Here is a 22,220-nt window from a genome sequence, read left to right on the forward strand (position 1 = left end):
ATGCTTGAATCAGGCAATGCAAATTGTTACAAGCTCACATTTTATTCAGCACTACGACACAACACAGGAAGATGCTGGAATTTCCCATGGATTGGGTAGGAGCTACAGCTTCAGGATGACAGCCTGGACTGAAATGACAGAAAGACTTCTCATGAGATAAACACATTAAAAGGAAAGACTGAAGTGTCTCTGCATCGACTAATGGGTACTATGTCCTGAGGTTAAAAAAAAAGGGTATACAGGTTCACCAGATCTGCTTCCTCAAGCAAAATGACTGTCACTGAGTTTAGATTTTTCTTTAACTTTTAGCTATCTGAGATGATTTTCTTCTTTACTGCAATTGTAAATAATAATCATAGAATCATAGAATCATAGAATCATAGAATTGGCTGGGTTGGAAGGGACCTCAGAGATCATTGAGTCCAACCCTTGATCCACTACTGCTGCAGTTACCAGACCATGGCACTGAGTGCCACATCCAGTCTCTTTTTAAATATCTCCAGGGATGGAGAATCCACTGCTTCCCTGGGCAGCCCATTCCAATGCCTGATCACTCTCTCCATAAAGAAATTCTTTCTAATATCCAACCTAAACCTGCTCTGGCACAACTTGAGACCATGCCCTCTTGTCTTGTTGAAAGTCGTCTGGGAAAAGAGTCCAACACCCCCCCGGCTACACCCTCCTCTCAGGTAGTTGTAGAGAGTGATGAGGTCTCCCCTGAGCCTCCTCTTCTCCAGGCTGAACAGCCCCAGCTCCCTCAGCCTCTCCTCATAGGGTCTGTGCTCGAGTCCCTTCACCAGCCTGGTTGCCCTCCTTTGGACCTGCTCCAGGACCTCGATATCCTTCCTAAACTGGGGGGCCCAGAACTGGACACAGGACTCAAGCTGTGGCCTCACCAGGGCTGAGTACAGGGGCAGAATCCCTTCCCTGGACCTGCTGGCCACACTCTTCCTGATACAGGCCAGGATGCCATTGGCCTTCTTGGCCACCTGGGCACACTGCTGGCTCATGTTCAGCTTCCTGTCAATCCAGACTCCCAGGTCCCTTTCTGCCTGGCTGCTCTCAGCCACTCTGTGCCCAGCCTGGAGCTCCCCATGGGGTTGTTGTGGCCATAGTGCAGGACCTGGCACTTGGCCGTGTTGAACCTTATCCCGTTGGAATCAGCAGCTGGTGTAGTGAAAGTCGAAAAGCCCAGAGAAAGCTCCAAGTGTACTAATCTGGGTACAGTTAATATTAGCTTGCCTGGACCACAAACAGAAGCACACTTGTAAAATATCAGAAGGGTCAGCATGAAAGCATCTTGTAATACTGTGATGGCACAGCCCAACCCTATGTGCAATGAGCAAGGTGACTAACCAGGCAACAAAGACAGGCTTGCACAGTCGTACTGTGGAGACATCCAAGCAACAGAAGTTACAAGATAAAAACCAAAATAAGCACACAGGAAGGAAAACTGGCAGGGCATCCTGCCCATGGCACATGTGGGGTGACTGGCAAAAGCAAAACCAAGTTAAGGAGCAGTTGAAATGCTCCTTTAGGGGGGGAGGATAAGGCTGGGGGATGAGAAAGATGCGTAAGATGCCAACAATGACAGGAGAGACTAAGGCAGGCACACCTCCTCCTGTGGAAGAGCTCTTCAAGCCCGATCACCTTCACCAGGGAAGGTGCCAGGAGTTTCATGCTGTGGTACAGTCACAGCTTTTTTAGTGTACAAGTGTTGCAGAGAACAGCTTTATATACGAAGTGATGGTGATTAATAACATGCAGAAAGTAGCCATTAGCACAAAGTGTCTTGTTAATGAATTCAGTAGTTTTGCTTTCAAGTTTAGAACTGGCCTCATTTATCACTTTTAAACATTCTTGCTGCAAGCCTCCAATTCCTTGAGACATATATACACACCCAATATATTTAAATTTACCCAATATATATAAGTTCCAATGCAACATTTGAGATACTTGACTAAGCAAAACAATATAAAAGGAAAAAGCCTGTCAGGCTATGCAGGGATTTTTTGGTTAGGAAACTGAAGCAGCATACTGAAGAATTAAATACAAGTGAAAACAAACTCCTGAATTTGGTGAGATGCTGTTGATCATGTAGGACATCTGACAGAGTAGGGAGCTACCCTGTGTCTCTGAACAGCAGAGGGAAGGGGCAGGCATTACCAGGAGACAGCTGGGGGGCTGTCAGTGCCAGGCTGCCTGCCCCTTCCCTATCAGCTGTGCTACTTAGGGCTTAGCTGGGAGAAGCAGCACAGGAAAGGTAACAACAAGCCATGAAAGTAGTGTCATTGACTACACAATTCTTCATATTCCATAAATTTTTGTTTCCACTTATCCCTTAAAGACATAGAAGTCTCAAGTGCAGAGGGCAGAAACAGGATAGCTGCTTTGAGGTGTATCTTCCTCTTGACACCATCTATTCCTATGAATATTCCTATGAGTGGTAAAGCCAATAATCAATGTGTAAAGTCCTAATGACTTATTGAAAATTATGAAGAAAAACTAAGAGTGCAGAAAAAGGGTCAATTCAGGCTCCTAGATGCTTAGATTTTTTTGTGTGCTATGAATACGAGCCTACAGCAAGATCAAAATGTTTGTCCTCTACCTTTCAAAATTGCTAAGTACTATATATTAATAACTAAATCTTTGCTTCATGGTCTCACATGATGTCATTGCTATTGCACTTGGGAATTCCACTCATTTCATGTAACTGGTTTTAATTTCCTACCTGTAGTAAAATTTAGTCAGTGATTGATTCTGCAGCAAATAAAGCTGTCTAACCATGTGCAACTTTCTCTAATTGGATGGAGAATAACAGCTGCATCTGTAATGTTTGCAGGAAATAGGTTATGCTTTACACATGCACTCTCTTCACAAGCTTTATTTCTATCAGATTCAAAAGTTCAAGCTCAAAAATACTATCTTGTTTAACATTTAAAAAAAATGTGCAAGAACAAACATGTGTCCTTTTCCTTTCCTCAATTTAATCTGCAAAATTCCCTCACTGGGGATGACAGTTCACTTTCCTTCTCTTTCAATGTCTTTTTCTTGATACCAGAGTGGTAACAACAGATACGTGGCACGTCCCATTAGAAGTTAAAAGTAGAAATTGGGCAGAAAATTCCCTCTCTAAGTTCCCACTACTCTTACTTGCTCTAAAATGAAAAAGAACTGAATTCCAGAGAGACACTTGAGACAACATCATTGATATTTCTTTATGTGTAACCCTTGTTCAAAATTGTACTTAAACCTTAACTTTTTTTTTTATTTGTATGCCCTGCTTGCCAAACAATCCACAATAACCTGACCTCTTCATCATTTACTTCTTTTCTAACCAGTGTAACTTACAATTCCTTTTCAATCTGGTTTTCTTCTAGGCTGAAGTGTTAAACAGAAGTACAATCTTGATACAGCTGTTCAGTCAGTGAAAACCACAAAAACCATTTTTGGTTCATCAGTAAACTGTTCATAATCCCTTAACATGCAGTCTGTCAATACTGTAAAACATATTTAAAATCAGAATGCAATGAAACAGAGAAGTCTAAGTCTTCAAGATGCTGAAATAGATCCATCCTTGCTAAGGAATTGCTATCTCCTCTGATTTGCATTTGATAGGAACTACTCTTTACTTTGTCATTAATAATTAAACTTCCAGGATTTTCATTTTCTTCCAGTTGTTTCCTTCAACAGTTTTTCCATGGGGCTCAGGGCTGATCTAGACCACATCTGGACAGGAATTCCTCACATTGGTTTGAAAATTAGTACTCTAGCATTATTTTAGTCTGTATAATTTACCATTTCAAGGTTCATTAAATATCAGCATCAGAAATTAAGATACCCACTCCCTACCTAGCATAAAGTGATCATCAGGGTTTCCTTTAAGGAAGTTAACCTTAAAGCTGAACATTATGCATGTACTTGAACAAATTTTCTCAAGTTTACATGATACAAGATCATGATCTTTGTCCAAAGGTTCTGTCTGCAACTTTGCTGCCTTTTAACAGGCTACAGTGCAGAAAACCTTCCATTCTGCTCTGTCCAGCCCTCCTGATAGGTCAGGGCTCGTATCACTACAGTATCTACCCGTATGTACCTTGATGTGTACAGTGATGTGTTGCAAGATAAATCTTTGAGCCTAGGTTTGGATTTCAATCTGCTCAAAACATTCAAAAAAATTAACAAAAGTGCTGTTAGCAGAACAAAAAAAAAAAAAAAAAAAGCAAAAAAAAAAAAAAAAAAAAAAAACCCCCAACACCTGTGAAAATACTGCACTGGTTATTTTTTCATTAACACCAGACTCCCTTATTCTTCGCTACATCAGGACATTCTCCCTTTATCACAGAAAAGCTGTGAATCAATCAATAATCATGATTTCCTCTGGTTAATGTTTCACTTGTTAGTGCTGATGTACTTATGAATGGCTCTCAGGGGACAGCAGCCCTCCACTTGCGAGTGGTGACAACCACCATCCTGCCAGGGAAGCACTACCCATGTACCCAAGCACTGGAAACACCCGTGCGTGTCGGTTGTTGCCTTTCCTCATCCTGCTCCGCACATCACTGCTGCTCCTTACAAAGCTCATCCCCAAGGAACAGACTTCACCTCTACCTGACCATCTAACCACCTTTCCCATCATAGGAGTTGGGTAATCTTTGATGGCTTCTGAAAAGGAGTTAAACTTCCATTCTTTTTCTGCGAGTGTTTTTGGAATACAGGCAAGCCAGATGACCCTCGTTAGTCTGCTTGGGATACTGACAGACTATTTTCTAAGGTGGTTTTCGTTTGTTTTCTTTTTCTCTCTTTCTTGTGACCTATGTGGTAACTCAGACTGGAAGACACCTCAGATCATCTCTAGTTCAATTCCTGCTCAAAGTATGGCCAGCTGTGAGGTCAGACTACACTGCTCAAGACTTTTTCCTGTCTTGTCTGGAAAACCCTAGGGATGGAGTCAGCACAACCTGTCTGGGCAACCTGTTCCACAGCTTGATCATCCCACAGTCATAATCATAGAATTGGCTGGGTTGGAAGGGACCTCAGAGATCATCAAGTCCAACCCTTGAACCACCGCTGCAGTTACCAGACCATGGCACTGAGTGCCACATCCAGTCTCTTTTTAAATATCTCCAGGGACGGAGAATCCACTACTTCCCTGGGCAGCCCATTCCAATGCTTGATCACCCTCTCCGTAAAGAAATTCTTTCTAATATCCAACCTAAACCTCCCCTGGCACAACTTAAGACCGTGCCCTCTTGTCTTGTTGAAAGTCATCTGGGAAAAGAGATCAACCCCCACCTGGCTACCCCCTCCTTTCAGGGAGTTGTAGAGAGTGATGAGGTCTCCCCTGAGCCTCCTCTTCTCCAGGCTGAACAGCCCCAGCTCCCTCAGCCTCTCCTCATAGGATCTGTGCTCGAGTCCCTTCACCAGCCTGGTTGCCCTCCTTTGGACCTGCTCCAGGACCTCAATCTCCTTCCTGAACTGAGGGGCCCAGAACTGGACACAGGACTCAAGGTGTGGCCTCACGAGCGCTGAGTACAGGGGCAGAATCCCTTCCCTGGACCTGCTGGCCACGCTGTTCCTGATACAGGCCAGGATGCCATTGGCCTTCTTGGCCACCTGGGCACACTGCTGGCTCACGTTCAGCTTCCTGTCAATCCAGACTCCCAGGTCCCTTTCTGCCTGGCTGCTCTCAGCCACTCTATGTGCCCAGCAGTTGGAGATGCTCCTGTTTCAGCTTCTCTGTACTGCCTATCATCCTCCTACCATGCACCACTGTAAGCTGACCCCAGTTCTGCAATGACCTTCTCTCAGGCCTGAAGGCTTTTAGGTCTTGAGGCCACCTCTTCTTCAGACCAAACAAGCCCCACTCTCCCAGCCTTTCCTCACATAGCTCCAGAACCCATGAAAGCTCAAGAACAAGTCAGAGACCAAGCAAAACCCTGGAAAAATGGGAAATCACAAATTTAGAAAACAAAGGCATTACAAGTCACTGCTCTCCTTGCGCTGACTTGTCTTTGCTTTTCCCAGTGAGTGGTAATCAAGGTAAAACAAGGCTTTTAACAAGAAGTGAATATGGTAGTAATTCTTTCTGAAAGCAGAGAGAGCTGAGAATGGCTGAAAGCTGTTAACTCAATGTAAAAGCCAAGCCAAACAAACAAAAAAACCCCCCAAAAAACCCCAGCACAACAGAGCCTACTATCCTTCCTATAAGCGGCCAAGCAAAAGGAAACAATGGACTACCTGGGAAAAAGTGTATATACTCTTTCTATTGACCATCATTCAGTTGTCTTACATCATGTTTTTTTCTTCTTTCACCCTATTTATATTAAATCAGCATCCAATTTTCTGATTTCTGATTAATGTCAACATTTCACAACCTGTGTATTCACTGATAAAGAAATTAGGAGATTTATCTCATGATAGTTACCCTCTTTTAATGAAAAATCTACCCTTTTCAAGGGTAGGTACCCTACTAGCCCCATTAATTTTTTTCTTCTATGCAATGGCTTCTCCTTGTTGAAAAAAGATTTTAAAAAAGAAAGTTTCCAAGGTCATAATTGCTTTTCTTTAGTTCATGCCAATTCCTACAGGACAAGCAAACCAGTTTATTTTTGAAGCAAACAATTCAAGAAATCCTTAACTTGTTACATACACACACATCTTCCAATATTCCCTCTTTTTCAGATTATAAAAAAGTGCTGACAAATGAAAAGAGTAACAGTTCATCCCTTCCTTATGTTTTCCCCCAAACTGAGCCCTTATTATCTTTATCATTTGTTGGTATTTTTTTAACTGGTTTTTAGTTTCTATCTCCTTACAGTATGTTCTACACTTCCATAGATTTCATCAAAAATTTTTTGTCCAGAATTTCCTCCTACATTCTGTTCTGCTTTTGATCTTCCTTTTCTGTTTGTATGTGTGGTACCACCCTTTTCAGAGATCATAACCATACAGTTTAAAGTTGTTTCCTGCTTTCCATGTCCTTGCATGCCAGGCCTAAAAATATTACATCTCTTTCATTAATTTCTCTGCCTTCTCTTTTTTATTTTCCTAAATCTTCTTCTACTACATTTTTTTGCAGTCTGACCAGTCTTCTCTTGTTTGCTCATTACTTCTTCCCAACTTAAACCTTCTTCCCTCTTTATGCCCCTCTGTAATGGTGCCAAATTTCAATGTTTTTATTGTTCCCTGGTTTCCCTAGTTAAAGTCTCTTTTCCTCAGTTATACCTCCTCCCTCAGTGTTTGTCTCTTTCCTCTATTTTCTCCCCTCCTCTTCCTTCAACTAAACCAGGTTACTACCTGATACTAGCAAGTAATTAAGAAGTCAGAAACTCTATTTTGCTATTGATTGTCTTTACTAGCAAGCTCTCCTGAAACAAAGGTAATACAGATTTGTTTAAATTGTCAAATTCTATTTGAGATTCATCAGCAACCAAAAGCAAATGAAGAAATTTATTTTGAAATTATGTTTTGTTGCACTTTCACTCCCACCTTGAGCAAGTCTCACCTGAGCTCTATTCCACTAATAAGAACCAAAAGGAGACTCTCAGATGTGTTCAAGTCTTCCTTATCTAACACACCTGTAAAAACTTTGCAGGTAAACCTTGGATCATATATTAGAGATTTAGAACATAAGGGAAAACTGGCATAACCACCTTGGACTGTCAAATGTTCCTTGGTAACTATAGTTGGGCTGTGCAGATAAAGATGATGTTCAACAGCAAAGATAATTCGAATCAGCTGACTCAACTGCAACAAGAACTTTGCTTCTAGCATTAGCACTACAAAGAATGACTGCATTCAATCACCACCTTCCTTGTGTTTTCTCACAAAATTAAATAATTTCTTTGGTTCACTCATACTACAGTAATACAATTCAATTAGAAAATGTTCACTGGGTACCAACTGCTCTGTAGTAAGCAACCCCATCCCCTTACGACAGATCTGTCGAGTCAAAATCCCTCAGAGAAAAAACATGTAACATTCTTTATATCTGTCACAGGATTTAAGTACATCCAGGAGCCCTGACCACAGTGCTGTCATTTACAGTGCTAGCTGCCTTTGCAGCAGTGCCCTGCAGTTTGTGAAAGCATCAAATCCTGACAGCAGCCTGCAGAGCAGCCAACTCAGTTCAATAACTTGTGCTTTCCAGTGAAAGCTGAGGATTGGATCTAACCAAGAGGTTTGAAGTGGAAGTATATGAAAAGCAGATGAAGAACTGTTTTGTGTTCATGGGACTGTGTGGCAGAAAGCCAGGACTGAGGAGTATGGGATGAAAAGGTAAGACAGTAAGCATAGGATTTCAAACACAGAAGCTGAAGTATGAAGAGGGGCCTGACACTCTAAGGAGCAACAGGGGATGTGAAAGAAGAGAGCATACATGGTAAAATACTACTTTTTACATCATAAGTTACCAAGAACTATAAGGAAAAATTACTAAATCAAAGCAAAAAAATCTTTGCCCTCTGTAGTGCAGATGCAGCATCCTGAGAGAGTTAATTCTAGGTCTTGAGACGAGAGGAAGTGCAATGTTCTAACATAATCCTAAAATTAGAAAAACCACAGAGCTTGTTAAAAATGCCCATGCGCGTTTTATTAATAAAAACTAACAGTGCCAAGGTTAAACAAGTCAAACAATTATAGTCTCTTTATATTCCATAAAATATTACAGAAAAGTTTATTTGTGTTTCAATAAAAAGACTACTGTCTTAGAATAGGCAGCTGACAGTATTTGTGCAGTTAATTGTTTGTGAATAAATTTAAAAAGACTACCACCTGCCCTGAAATTCCTTTTATAAAAATGAACTATTAAAAATGATTGACAAATTTTGAGTTAAAAAACTTAAAACATTCTCTATATTTAATTTCAACTTTATAATAGATTACAGGAAGATGCTTATGAAACAAATACAAACATTTGTTTCAGTACATGTCTTTATATGATAGACTTATAAGTATGTAAACAACTATATAATAAAAAGTTTCCAAAGTCTGCCTGTAAGAAATCAGGCAAATTTTACCATAAGCAATAAATCATTCCAAACCTTCAAGACATTTTATATAGCTGCACCAACTGGCAGTAAACATTTGCCTAGAACTTTGTAATTCGTATGTCCCAACATACAGTGAAAAGTATATAAACTTGATGGAATCATAATGTTAGATATAATTTAAGGGAAAATAAGTTCACAACAACATTTCTGGAATTTAACATGTAAAAAAGTAGGACGTATCTTTCTTGTTTGGTTCTTTGGACACTGCGTGATTAACAAAAAACACTACTACATTAGCTCACTATCCCTCAAAAAGTGGCATAATCAAAATACACTCCAAATAAATTGCCATTCAGTGTATTCATTTTCCACAGAAGGACAGTATTTTATTTCTCAATGATGTGTCTACATTTTCTTTAGCAAACTTCGCAAGAACATTTGGGGCAAAATCCATTTTCCTTCAAGTAAAAAAAAAACCCAAACAAAAAAACAGCCAACAAACCAAAAACCCCTAAAACAAGAGTAAATAAAGGCTCTGCATTAACACACTGGTATCAAAAACACACATCCACACCACATTTAAAAATATCCTACATAAAACAATCCTTGCTTGCTTATCAGAGGTGCAATTTCTAAACTCAGAACTGCTTACCAATATTCTCCTCGAGGGATGGGGCAAAGTAATTTGAGACACTTCTCCCTAGAACAATTTATTCCTGAAGCTTGCTGAATTTTAACAAAAAAATAGTCTACAAGCAAAGGGCATCAGTCGTCATCATCATTTTCATTAAAATCGTCGTCGTCGTCATCGTCATCTCCAACATAAGAAACTGGTGTCTCAACTCTGGAGCCACTGTACTGAGATCCATTTGAACTTGTAGCCAACATCCCATCTCCACCATTAGAAAAGTCACTGCAGAAAAAAAATAATAATAAAAAAAGCCAGTTGGCATTGTTTAAGTTTTTTCTATTTTACTGTGGTCTTAAATACAATCATGTATCTATTCTGTTTCTTTAATGTATCTGCCACTGCAACCTTAGCTCTAATTTATGTCAAAACTGCTTCTCAAAAGCAGAAACAGTCATTTTGAAATTGTTCTTACTATGTTTCTTCCCTTAGGTTCAAGATAAAGATGAAATCCTTTCACAAATGTCTTAGAAGTATGCTTTCCAGGTTTCCTGTAAAGAGCATTTAGTATAAAGGCTAACTAAGCTCTTTAATATTTTTATGCAGCACTGGATACTTGCAGAAAGACAAGTGTCTTTCAAAAGCACTATAAAAATTTAAAAGCACTATAAAATTGAGAAATTAATAGCTTTTCCTAGTTCCTTCTTATTTCAGGGCAAACACGTGCTGTATTTTTAGCTCAAATTTTTTTTATTCATTAAGCTTTTCTAGTAAAAAACAAACAAAAAAATCCAAAAACCCCAAAGCAACAAACAAAAATCTTGTAGGTTTTCTACTGTATTGCAGTCCCCAGTATCAATACAGACTGGGTGAAGGGACTGCAAGTGGAAGAACTTGGGAAACTAGTATACCAAAGCTTAGATACTCATTGATGTCTGAGAATAACCTTAAACACATATTCACACCACATTTAATTAGAACTTGTTTCATGAAGCATTTAATCCCAGATTAATGCCTTTGATGATCACAGACTTTAAAAAATAACTGATAATTTCACCTCACCTGGCTGAAAATCTTGTGCCATTTGATGCAGAACCTGATGAAGATGTGACATATACACTGCTGATTGATCCCTGAGCCATTTCTGTAAGAGAAGCAATACAGATGTCAACAATACTTCAAAATACTCATCTAATTCAGTTGAAATTCTTAATGCTTTTAAAATCCAGAAAGTAAGTCTTGCAAGGAAAACACCAAAATACTGTACAATGAATACACCAAAATGTACTGTATCCATAACCATGATTTAAAAACAAGCAGCTAATGCAACAGCAGAATTTCAAAATGCAGTAAAAGCTATTCTAGTGAAGTGAGCAAGTCAGATGTCTTCAGCATTCTTACATAATGAAAACAAAACCAGTACAAAATGAAGCCAGGACCATGTCTGCACTTTACAACCTGCCTTTGCAGATGAATCAACTCACACACTACAAGGATCTACTTGCCTGGTATAATGCAAAGTGTGTTTCTGGAAAGAGCAACAGCCTATTCTCTATGAACCTCTGTTATTTCTTTCTCAAGTTACACTACCAAGCATACGTATTGTAGAACTGGTTAGAAAACTTCACTCCAAATCAGTGGAAATTAACTGATCTTGGATATTTTCCTGTTTTTAACTTGAGACCCATATTGAAGAAGAAAACAAAACAACTCTAACTAACCTGTCACATATGGTTCCAGAGCTTTAGGAACCAAACTCCTTGCAATTTTTAGGTCCTCTGCTGAACAGCTTCCAGATTCTAGCCCACAAGCCATTCCCATGCGTTTTAGTACTTCTATATCATCATGAATTTCAAAAGTATTGTCAAAATTAAATAGATATTCAAACCTGGAAAGGAAAAATATCTCAATTAGCTTCAATTACTTCAGCTAACTTTCAAGTTTCAACTACCTTGCCAGTTTCAGGAATTGCAGCATTTTAACAGCTTAACACACAGTGTTAGTGACTCAACACAAGCAACTAAACCTGCAATAACACGCATTATATAAATCTTTAACAGGCCAGCTAAACAAATACTGAGTTTTAATTAAGTATTTTGCATGTTTTATTATTTTTTCTTTAATACTGTTCCTCTGCCTACCGCGTAGTTTTTAGAAATGTTTTTAAGCTCTTCTAATTAGTTAATAGTGCAAGTAGAAACCACAGCTACATTCAGCTTCTTTTCAGATGAAAACCCCATCTTTTTCAAACAGAAGTAGAGAACAGCATTTATGAAAGCAAAATCCACTTAAAATTCTGCTGGGTGTATTTCATCATGCTAAGCCAGAAGTAAACACTACTTCTTGAAGCATGATCTCAAACTTCACAGAGTTGCCTTACTTTGCTTCTAACATCTTACATATTAAGTCTTAAAGAACTTAAAAGTGTAATCACCATTATTCTGTTTATTAAAAAGCTCTATTAAATGTTTCTAGTCAAAATGAGTTTACTCAACTGAAATGCATGCTATCAATCTACAAATTTACTTGAAGAGTACATGTATTTAGATTTCATTCTTAGCAAATCCAGATGAACACTTCAGCATGGACTTCAAAGCTGTACCAAAAGCCAGACAGAAAAATCTGTTAACTCACTTGTCATTTGAAATACTGCAGTCAATCACTGTTTTCTTGCTGGTGTTCACAATGATAAATGGTAAGTGGATGACAGAATTGGAAGGTGGGGGTCGATTTGCCTGTTGTTCTGCTTGACGGTTTCGCTGAACAAGGTTCTTAAAGGCAATTTGCTAGAAAAAGCAATAGTGATACAAAAAGTATGAATTAAACCTTCACCATTCTGGTAATGAAAAAACACCCCTCAGATAAAGAAAGCCAGCAATGGTTGCAGCAAGCAAGTGCAGAAAAGGAAGAAGAGTGTTTGCCATATTCCTGCATCTTAAGATGCAAGAAGAGACACAAATGGTAACAGCAAAAATACAACATGGTAAAACTTAACTGAGAAAAAAAATGCACATTCCAGTAACTGTACCAGGACAGATCCTTGATGGAATGAAGTTATAATCATGACTGGAAAAGGGGATTTTCACACAGCATGCTAATTTCCCTGTTTACTATTCCAATGTAGCTACTGCACTCCACCAGAACAGCTGTTTGATTAATACTGTATTTTTACTGACATAATATTCTAAAAAACAGTTAATGCTTGGGATTTGAACATCTGACATCAGGTTTTGAATTACTCAACTAGTACTAGTGACTCTTCAGACACAATTTTATCTACAGACGCACTCTAGATTACAGAACTGAATTGGAAAACTCAGAGGACACAGTAACACAGCTACTCTTAGCAGAAATTCTGTTTAAACATACTTGAAACTGCAGAGTCCATCCTAACTCATGGAAGGTTTCTAGCTTCCCCATTGGTAATGGCCAACAGCATGGTCCCAGCCAAACTACCATTAAAACTTCATGAATTAAAAGCCTATTAATTAGACTGAATCAAAAAAGCATATGCCTATACCCCCTCAGTGGGATAAAACAAGAGGCATACAGATATGTTACCTTGCCCTATAGACAAGAGTACCTTGACTGTACCTGTAGAATGAGTTCTTGTAGTTGAGACTGTTTTTGCTTTATTCTTTCAAGTCTTCTCTGTTTCTCCACCTTAAGACAGAAAAGGGATTTGTTAATAATAAATTCTTTTTTTAATCTGTATCTTTTCCCCCTAAAATCACTTCAGTATCACAGCATTGCAGGTAGGATGCATAATCTTTTAAGGTTCTGTGGTTATTTAAAGATCTAATGATCAAAATTCACATAAGTAGTACTGATGGAAACTACAACAAAGACCAGAATTAGAACATTGGATAATGAAGTACAATATATCTGGAAGAAGGTAAAAATATCTTTGCAAACAGAGATATGCCTCAAAGAATTATCCAAACTCTTTCAAGGAGGCAAAGAGCATTTAGACCAGAATGATCCACTTGCTGTAGTCTGCTGATATTGGAGGTACTGGAGAAGATCCTTCAAAGATGCTTAAAGAAATGAAGTTGCTATGGAACTAAAGATTAAGTTCCTACAGTACTAAATACTTACTAAATAATAACATAAAATATTACAGATAAAATGGTAGCAAATAAATTGCTTTCCCCGTGGAGGAAGCTCACTAGATTCCCACAAGGACTTACAGACTGCTATTAAGATTACAGAGGATCAGAATATGTAAAATAAATAGTAAAGGGATAAATAGTAAGGGGACAGAATCTGCTGACAATGCTGGGCTACCTGGCATAAAAAGAAAGCTTGACACAAAGCACTCTTGGAGTGTTCTAACACTGAGTGATTAGCTCAAAACCTGATGTGGTAGATGTGAGAAAGTACAACCCCATTAATGTGAATTTTAGAAATAAAATTACATTCAGTAGAGATCCCAAATTAGAGTATCTACAAAACCATCAGATGAGTACACTGCAACAGCCAAAAATATGAATTGCTAGGCAAGAAACTGATAACAGAACAGAAATTATCATTACATCAGTGTATAAACCCATCTACTTTGAATTCTATAGGTTGGGTGGGTATTTCACAAAAGAACCACACAAAAGAAGAATCAAGATTATCAGTATACAGAACAGATTTTCACACAAGGGAATAGGTAAAATAGAAAGGAGAATGAAATAATGGGGGAGAACAGGTAAGTTATCTAAAAAAAAATTAATAGGATGGAGAAAGTCAATAAGGAATGACCAAGTACCCACCACTTCCAACAAAAGCAGATTTTAAAAATTATTAAAAAATAAGTCAGAGGATATCAACTATACATAGCATGTTCAAAACATTTCCTAAGAAGCATCTAATGCATCTGAAACTCACTGCCACAAAAAACTTCAATGTTAAAAGCTAACTTTGTATGAAGTAAAAATTTGTGGAGAAAAACTGAGGGCTATTAAACAGAAGAATATTATTTTCAAATACTGTATTACACTTGTACCTCAACAACTATTTCCTCCTCTTGCAACATTCAGCTAACTTCTCACTTTGGTACTCTGTCCTTGTTCTCATCTTAAATGCATGAACCTTCACTGTGCATTATTACATTCTAAGTTGCCTTTTTTTACTTCAGCCCTAATACTATCCTGCCCTTCTTTAGGACATCAACAGTCACAGCATCAAACCCAGCTGAAGGAGTCACACTTTTTTTTCTTTTGCTCCAACATTACTGGCAATACCATACCGTGTGAGACACATCCAAAGAGAACTACTTTTAAAATTCCTCCAGCTAGCCAGTGCCCTTCTCAGCACAAAGCACCATCATCTTCAAATCACTTCACCTCACATACTCACCCTACTATTTTTGCCTTTGTTATAACTCTCTTACTCTAATAATTTTCCCTTAAGATGACAAATATTCAAAAAAAAAACAGGTTCCTTAGATATCTTGTATTTTCTTAATACAGGTAGCATTTACTATTACTTAGCAACTACTAAGTTATTTCAGTACTAACTGAACAATCAATTATCAGTATTCAACAAAAATCTCCATAGAACTAGCCCTCTGCAAATAGATTCCAAAACATTTCTTTCCAAATTTCCAGCTTCTACACTGACTTCAGTCCTGCTGAAGTGGATTTAGACTTATGAAGAATAAAGTCTAATTCTATTCTTATAAAGCAAATTTCAGTAAACCTCAGTGATTTTATTAGCCCACAAATCTCAGAAAAAAACCAAAACAAAACCCAACAACAATCAAACCCTGAAACCCTGCCAGAAATTACAAATTCCTTTCAGTATAAAACATGTTACTTCTTACCCAAGCTATGAAGTAATAAAAAAACCCCAAAATATCTTATATATTCATGCAAGACAAATGTCAGAAATACATGAGTGATGCACATATATGTAGGTTTACATTCAACATCTGTCATCACAGATGTATTATTTGTTTGGCATCTGGAGAAAAAAGTACTTCTTGACTCTTGAGCACCACACGACCTCCATGCTGGAAACACATATAAACACATATAAATCTTTCAGTTTAACTTCCACTCAGAATCATTTGATAAGCATGGTAAAAGCTGTGAGAGCTGTATTTTCACCACATAAGAATTCTAACATAATACATATTTAAGCAAACTTTAAGTGTGTGTTCTGTAAATACACATTAAGAGTCAAACCAGACCACATTATTTTATCTTGCTATCTCAGAAGATCACATGTACATGTTGGATCAGAACACATTTACTCAAACACAAAGCCACTGTGAATTTCCTAATACATATACCTCTAAATTCTGACATTCCTGAGCCGAGTTAGTAGGTAGACCAATCCATTTGATTTCCTTCTTCTCCTTGGAGATAATGTTCATGGCCATAAGGACATTTAAGGCATCATAGACACGTCGTCTAATATTCTTCTGGTCATAAGCCTGCTGTGGAAATAGTGCAATAATCAAAAACATATCTGTGACAAAATATATGAAAACAAATGTATTATAGTAAATGAGTAAACTTGGGTAACATCTGAACTGTTGCATTTAAAAGTAGAAAAAGAAATACGTAAGTCTCAAAAACAAATTTCTATTCCCCCATTTGGTTCATATGCAATTGACCTCCCATATACTTACTGATTCATTTGGTGAAATGTGATTATCAGTGGTACTGAATTCTGCAACCAACTCGTCTGCCACCTCATTGTATGAGGTGGTTCCTTTTCTTTGTACCTTCTCACAAACCTTCATAGAGAAATGACGTAAACCCTTGCCATTCTTCTCTCCTTTTTTGTTCCGCTTCCTAAATATATGTATAATATATATTTTAAGAAGATTTGAACTTTGGAATATTTAATGTCTCTTTTTCAAATACAGGCACACTGCTGCAAAAACCAAGCCTTCCCTTTTATTCTGCTTCTAACCCCTTCCCAACTATTTTATCAATAATTTTTCCCCCCTACAATTTACAATAATTAACAATTCTAATATCTTGATGCTGAAACACAGTACAAATTCATCCTTCTGGCAACTCTAATAGTTCCAGTAACAGATAGAAAGTTAACAGTAGGGATACTCCTTGAGGAAGTCAGTAAGTAAAGCCTTCCAATCTTCAAGACAAGAAAGGATAGAAGGATAAATGCTAAAATATGAAAAGTTAATTACAGGAGATAATATTTTTGGTGTTTGTTTTGGATTTCACTTGTTCATTCGGTTTTGGGGTTTTGTTTTTGAAATTTAAACACCCCATCTAATTTGACCACAAAAAATTAAGACTGGACACTGTTTTACGTAAATCAAATCATCACACAACAGGCTGATACTGATTAAACTCAGTGAACATTACACAATCACTAAAACACAGATGTAAATTTATACAGTATGTGAAGTTGCCACAAAAGCTTTGAAGTTACAGCAGATGCTGGAAGTATAACAAAGCTTTCTATACACCTTAAAATTTCCTTGTAACTTTGGATAAAATGTAAGTATCAACAAAATTAGTACTAGCATTAGAACCTCCCAATTCTCTATACCTCATCTTGCTGAGTAATTCCGAAGTAGAGATCTATTTGTTTTACAAGGCAATGATGAAACTTCAGTTTTATAGCAATTACATAACTGAAGATCCTTAAAAACAAGCTTACATGAGAAAAGACAGCAAAAGAATGCATTTGTTACATCTAAATCTTTTCCCATAAGACCTAAGTTGTTATTTCAAATGATACTTCAGGATAGAGTTGTTCAAATCTGAAATGTCTGTGGTTTTGTGTTTTTTGTTTGTTTATTGTTTTTGTTTGATTGATTTATTGTTTGGAAACAAACCAGAAAAACAGAAACACCAAATTAAAACCTGAACTAAGTCAGACAAATTCCTCTGTACTTTCAGGAACTTAATACTCTAAAGGTAAGTAACCTTTATATGGATATAACCTGAATAACCATCAGTGTTTACAGAAACTTTCTTGGCTTTTTAATCACACATGAGGAGGTATTAATTCTTGTGTGACTATGCCTGGTTTTAATACAGTAAGCCTTTCTTGAAGGAAAGGTGAATAGACTGTTTTTCTCACATTGCTAGCCTGAAGAGTATATACCCCATCACAATGAGCTCAGAAAATTAATTAACTGGAACTTTTATTTTGCTCACCCAGCAGACCATGGTGAAGAATCTGCAGTCTGGTTCTGTGACACAAAGTGTGTGTTAGGTGTATGTGGGCTTCCTACCAGGATAGTATTTGGCGCTGAAGGTCTCTGAGGTGTACCAATAACCTAGAACAAAGATAAAATCATTTGAAAATGATCATAAATATTCAATAATATTTGCATGCTGCATTATCCAAACATAATGTTTTTCTTACCTACATTATTAGATGCATTGCATTTATCAACACTAGAACAAAAACTTCCAGATTACAAATTATGTATTTAGAGCACTTTAAGTAACGAGCATTTTATGTTTTATCATACTTAAATGAGATTTCCATGCTTTCTCGATTTCTTAATGATATTCTACACTAACTTAGATCAAAGCATACTCAGATCCTCAGAAAAAAAAAAACAAAAAGGGAAAGAAATCCCTATCAGACCACATTTAAAGAAGCTGCAGACAGTTAAAGTATAAATATATGGTACAGGAAGATCTGAAAATCAGTGAAAGCAAAGAACATTTTTCTCTGAGGTCAGTTTCTATAACTAAAGTCAAAATCAAAATACAAATAAGTTAGAGGTGAGAAAAAGTATGGGCCAGATTTTCTGATCTGATCACTACAGTAAGCAAGACCAATTCAGGTAAAACCATTTCATTCCAAACCTGTTAGGAGCAAGCACTTAGCTGATTCCAGTCATCAGGCTTACAGGTAAGTGGTCTTAAAGATGTGCTACTTTCATCATGAATAATACACACATTCATTCATACAAGCAGAGGCACTTTCCTTATCTGTGAACACTAGCTGAAGCCAAACTCCCACTTTTGCAGATGGTTTTTTTTTTTATAAATATAACTTGCTAGGTGATATGTATATAGAAAAAGAAAATTACACTGCACATACTTTTACTTTATAGAAACATATACACAGTTTCTTGGGGTACATTTACTTCTCAATGGAACAGCAGATTGAATGTGACATCAGCTGAAGTGAAAAAAAAAATCAAATTATTTGCCCCTGTACTCAGCCCTGGTGAGGCCACAGCTCGAGTCCTGTGCCCAGTTCTGGGCGCCTCAGTTCAGGAAGGAGATCGAGGTCCTGGAGCAGGTCCAAAGGAGGGCAACCAGGCTGGTGAAGGGACTCGAGCACAGACCCTATGAGGAGAGGCTGAGGGAGCTGGGGCTGTTCAGCCTAAAGAGGCAGCTCAGGGGAGACCTCATCACTCTCTACAACTCCCTGAAAGGAGGGTGTAGCCAGGTGGGGGTTGGTCTCTTTTGCCAGACGACTTTCAACAAGACAAGAGGGCATGGTCTTAAGTTGTGCCAGGGGAAGTTTAGGTTAGATATTAGAAAGAATTTCTTTACGGAGAGAGTGATCAGGCATTGGAATGGGCTGCCCAGGGAAGTGGTGGATTCTCCATCCCTGGAGATATTTAAAAAGAGACTGGATGTGGCACTCAGTGCCATGGTCTAGCAACCGCAACGGTGGTTCAAGGGTTGGACTCGATGATCTCTGAGGTCCCTTCCAACCCAGCCAATTCTATGATTCTAAAATGAACCTAAACCTATGAAATGAACCTAAAATGAACCTATGAACCTAAAACCATAACCACCCACAAGCTGCTCCATTTTCCTGCAGTGACATTCTACCTAACCAACAAAATTTTACATTTCTTCCTCAGGCTGGCTTCAATAATTTAGCCTCAACAAGAATAAAATAGAAAATCTGAAAATCCAGCATGAAGTACTTTTGCCTGTTAAAATGAACCAAATCAAACAACCTTTAAATGCAGAATGCAAGAGACACTCTGGTGACTATTACATGTTTGTAATTTCAGCAGCTTCCAAAGACAAACAGCAGCACTTCCTTCCATATAGTCTCTCAATTTTATGCTACCTCTCTTAAGTAGTTAACACCCAAGTTCGTCATGTGCACTTTTGACATCTGTAAGATCTTAAGTCCTTCTCTCTCCCCTTTCCAGAAGCTTGCTTCCACTCATAAAGAATTTCTAATTCTTATGGGAAGGCAACTACCTCCCCTACCACTTTTCAAAATAAAGAATTTTCTTGTGGGAAACAGAATGAGGGTGAGGGATGCCAAACTTGCACAGGGCATAGGTGAAACAGCTCACTTTCTCCCTGATAAAAAAATACTGTAAGTTCTGCTATTGACTGATCTTGTTCACCAAATGTCTCAAAAGGCTGTGAAAATGACAGGTGATGTAAAAATTCAAGTGATGCAGACAATACCAAGAACAGAGGGAAGCTGTTTGTCAGTTTTTATCCCCTAGGTAGAAAATAAGGAGGACTGGAAGAAATGATTCAACATCTTGCTGGCAAAGGCTAGAATTAGAAAGACCCACTCTACTCCATAGCTTCCTAATTTCCCAAACAGATTCACCATCCCCCAGGGACCCCATCTAGAATTTGTATGACTGTGTTGCAAGATGAAAGCCAAGCCAGTACAGGGGAGGGGATGGAATTACAGCTGGGAAAAAACCAAACTGTCAGCAGCAAACCCTGCACTCAGGTATGTCTTGAAATACCCAACAGTACAAAGGAATAAATGGATGAGTGTACAAATTCACAGGCTCATTTCTACAGTGGAAAAGTGAAGTCTGTAGTACATGCAAAACCTGCTCTGTATTCCCATTTTGACTCAGAAAAGTCTGCAAACTAGGTAGAGTTACGTGCTTTTATGAACCACAATTAATGAAGCCCCTATAGTCAAGAGTTTCAGAATCTTCTATGGAATTACTCTGGTATTATTGGCTTCTTAATAGAAATGTTAATGCCCCCAAATTAATTCACAAGTTCATAAACAAAAATGACTTTTAATGAAAAGAGCATGAATTGAAAGTTAAGCAGTAATGAGTCACTGGGAACATCCTAAAATAAAAGCTTTGAATTCAGAAAAAAACACAGGGACTAGGGGGGTGGAAGAAGCAAAAATAAAAGAAACAGCAGACGCTTCTTTTTCTAAATTTCCTAATTTCAAAAAAATAACAAGATTACAGTTCAGCTCCTCAAAGAATGAATAACATCAGGGCAAGGGAGAAGAACACCAAGACAGCCCACACAGTCCACTTCACTGTACTGAACAGAAAAGCTTACGTGGGGACAGTATTAAGAAAAACAAATCAGACTACCAGAACAAAGGACAAAAGCCAAATTGGAGTACTTAAGTATTAAAAACCTGATTTTACCACTCTAAGCTAAGCAAGTTGAGCAGGGTCACAAGCCAGACCCACAATCTGCTTCCCAAGAACATTTTGCACACTGCTAGAACAGTTTTGTCCTCTTAAGTATCAGAATACTAGGGGTAATTTTTTATGGTTCTTGCTATCCCCTTGAGAACTGTAAAGCTAACAGAAATTTACCCCAAATTTCTCCCTTTATATACACAAACCCTCCATCTCTTCTTTAACAACAGACAACTAAGTATCTTACTTTGTTCTCGTAACAGCCAATGCAAATATGCTAATATGTTCAGAGTAAAAAGAGATTAACAAAATTACTAAATGTAAATTTCCCACATTAGTCATATTAACAAAAGCACCATTAAAAGTAGTTATTTTTTCTTAATAGTACTTTTATAATGTCACAGTGTAAAATTCACCACATACATACAAAGACTTATCATTTTCAACTTGTGATGGAAGACACATGAATTTTTATGTACACAAACACTGTAAACATTATTTCCTCATTGCTGGAAGTTTTAATGTGATTTTGTTATTATTACCTCATTTTCATACTTAAAGAAAATATTTTATAAGTTACTTAAAGAACATTTCATTTTCAACATTAACTCAAGCATACACACAGTTTCCTATACAAAGCTCAAGACTTAAACCAGACACTGGATCTGCAATTCAGTTAAGAATATGGGAAGATGCAGAGGTTTGGGCATTTTTGCTTTCTTTGTTTCCTGCTTCAAAGTGACACTTACACCATAGCAACTATCTGAGCATGGGAACAGCTGCAAAGTATGGTTAATAAACAGTTATACAGATACACTGCCTAACGCAGAGGGACTAGACCATTGTGACTTACATACAGTTGAAGTGGTGTAGTATATTGATTCAGGCAGCCTCAGTTGTAAAACACTCCTTAGAGTGTTTTACACACTAGAGTTAGAGCTTAGAGTTGGGAAAGGTAGATATGGAACTGCTTTTACATCAAGAAAACCAAATTTAGGACACATTCCATTTCAGATGTTGACATACTATAGTTGCTTTCCAGCAGATGCACGGAGACCAGCTCTTTACAGATCACCAAATTTTAATTTTGATCACTTCAAAAGTGATTTCTCATAACCTATGTATTACCCAATGAAGTACTGGGTTATTTGAAACCTCTAATCTCATGAACCTCACACGAAGCCCACAATAAGTGTTTAAACAAAAAGATTTCTAAATTAAGCGCTAAGAAATGTGGTCTGTTTTCAGTGTTGTTCCACCTAAC

General features: G+C 37.8%; 1 protein-coding gene across 5 annotated transcripts in view; it reads right to left on the minus strand.

Moving 5' to 3' along the window:
- Nucleotides 1-8,571: 8,571 nt before the first annotated feature.
- Nucleotides 8,572-22,220, minus strand: part of TFDP1 (transcription factor Dp-1) — a 37,791-nt gene continuing 24,142 nt past the window's right edge. For 4 of the 5 annotated variants that reach the window (XM_030466630.1, XM_030466625.1, XM_030466637.1 and 1 more), the window contains exons 5-12: nt 17,757-17,878; nt 16,247-16,412; nt 15,905-16,051; nt 13,216-13,284; nt 12,256-12,407; nt 11,343-11,509; nt 10,684-10,765; nt 8,572-9,906 (exon numbers count right to left, since the gene is read on the minus strand). In XM_030466630.1, the coding sequence (XP_030322490.1) occupies nt 9,759-9,906; nt 10,684-10,765; nt 11,343-11,509; nt 12,256-12,407; nt 13,216-13,284; nt 15,905-16,051; nt 16,247-16,412; nt 17,757-17,878 (1,053 nt within the window). In that variant the 3' untranslated portion in view covers nt 8,572-9,758. The remainder of the gene's footprint in view (nt 9,907-10,683; nt 10,766-11,342; nt 11,510-12,255; nt 12,408-13,215; nt 13,285-15,904; nt 16,052-16,246; nt 16,413-17,756; nt 17,879-22,220) is intronic. The other variant, XM_030466653.1, reaches the window with a different exon arrangement.

The sequence above is a fragment of the Calypte anna genome, chromosome 1 (genome assembly GCF_003957555.1).
Source record: "Calypte anna isolate BGI_N300 chromosome 1, bCalAnn1_v1.p, whole genome shotgun sequence".
Taxonomy (NCBI): Eukaryota; Metazoa; Chordata; class Aves; order Apodiformes; family Trochilidae; genus Calypte; species Calypte anna.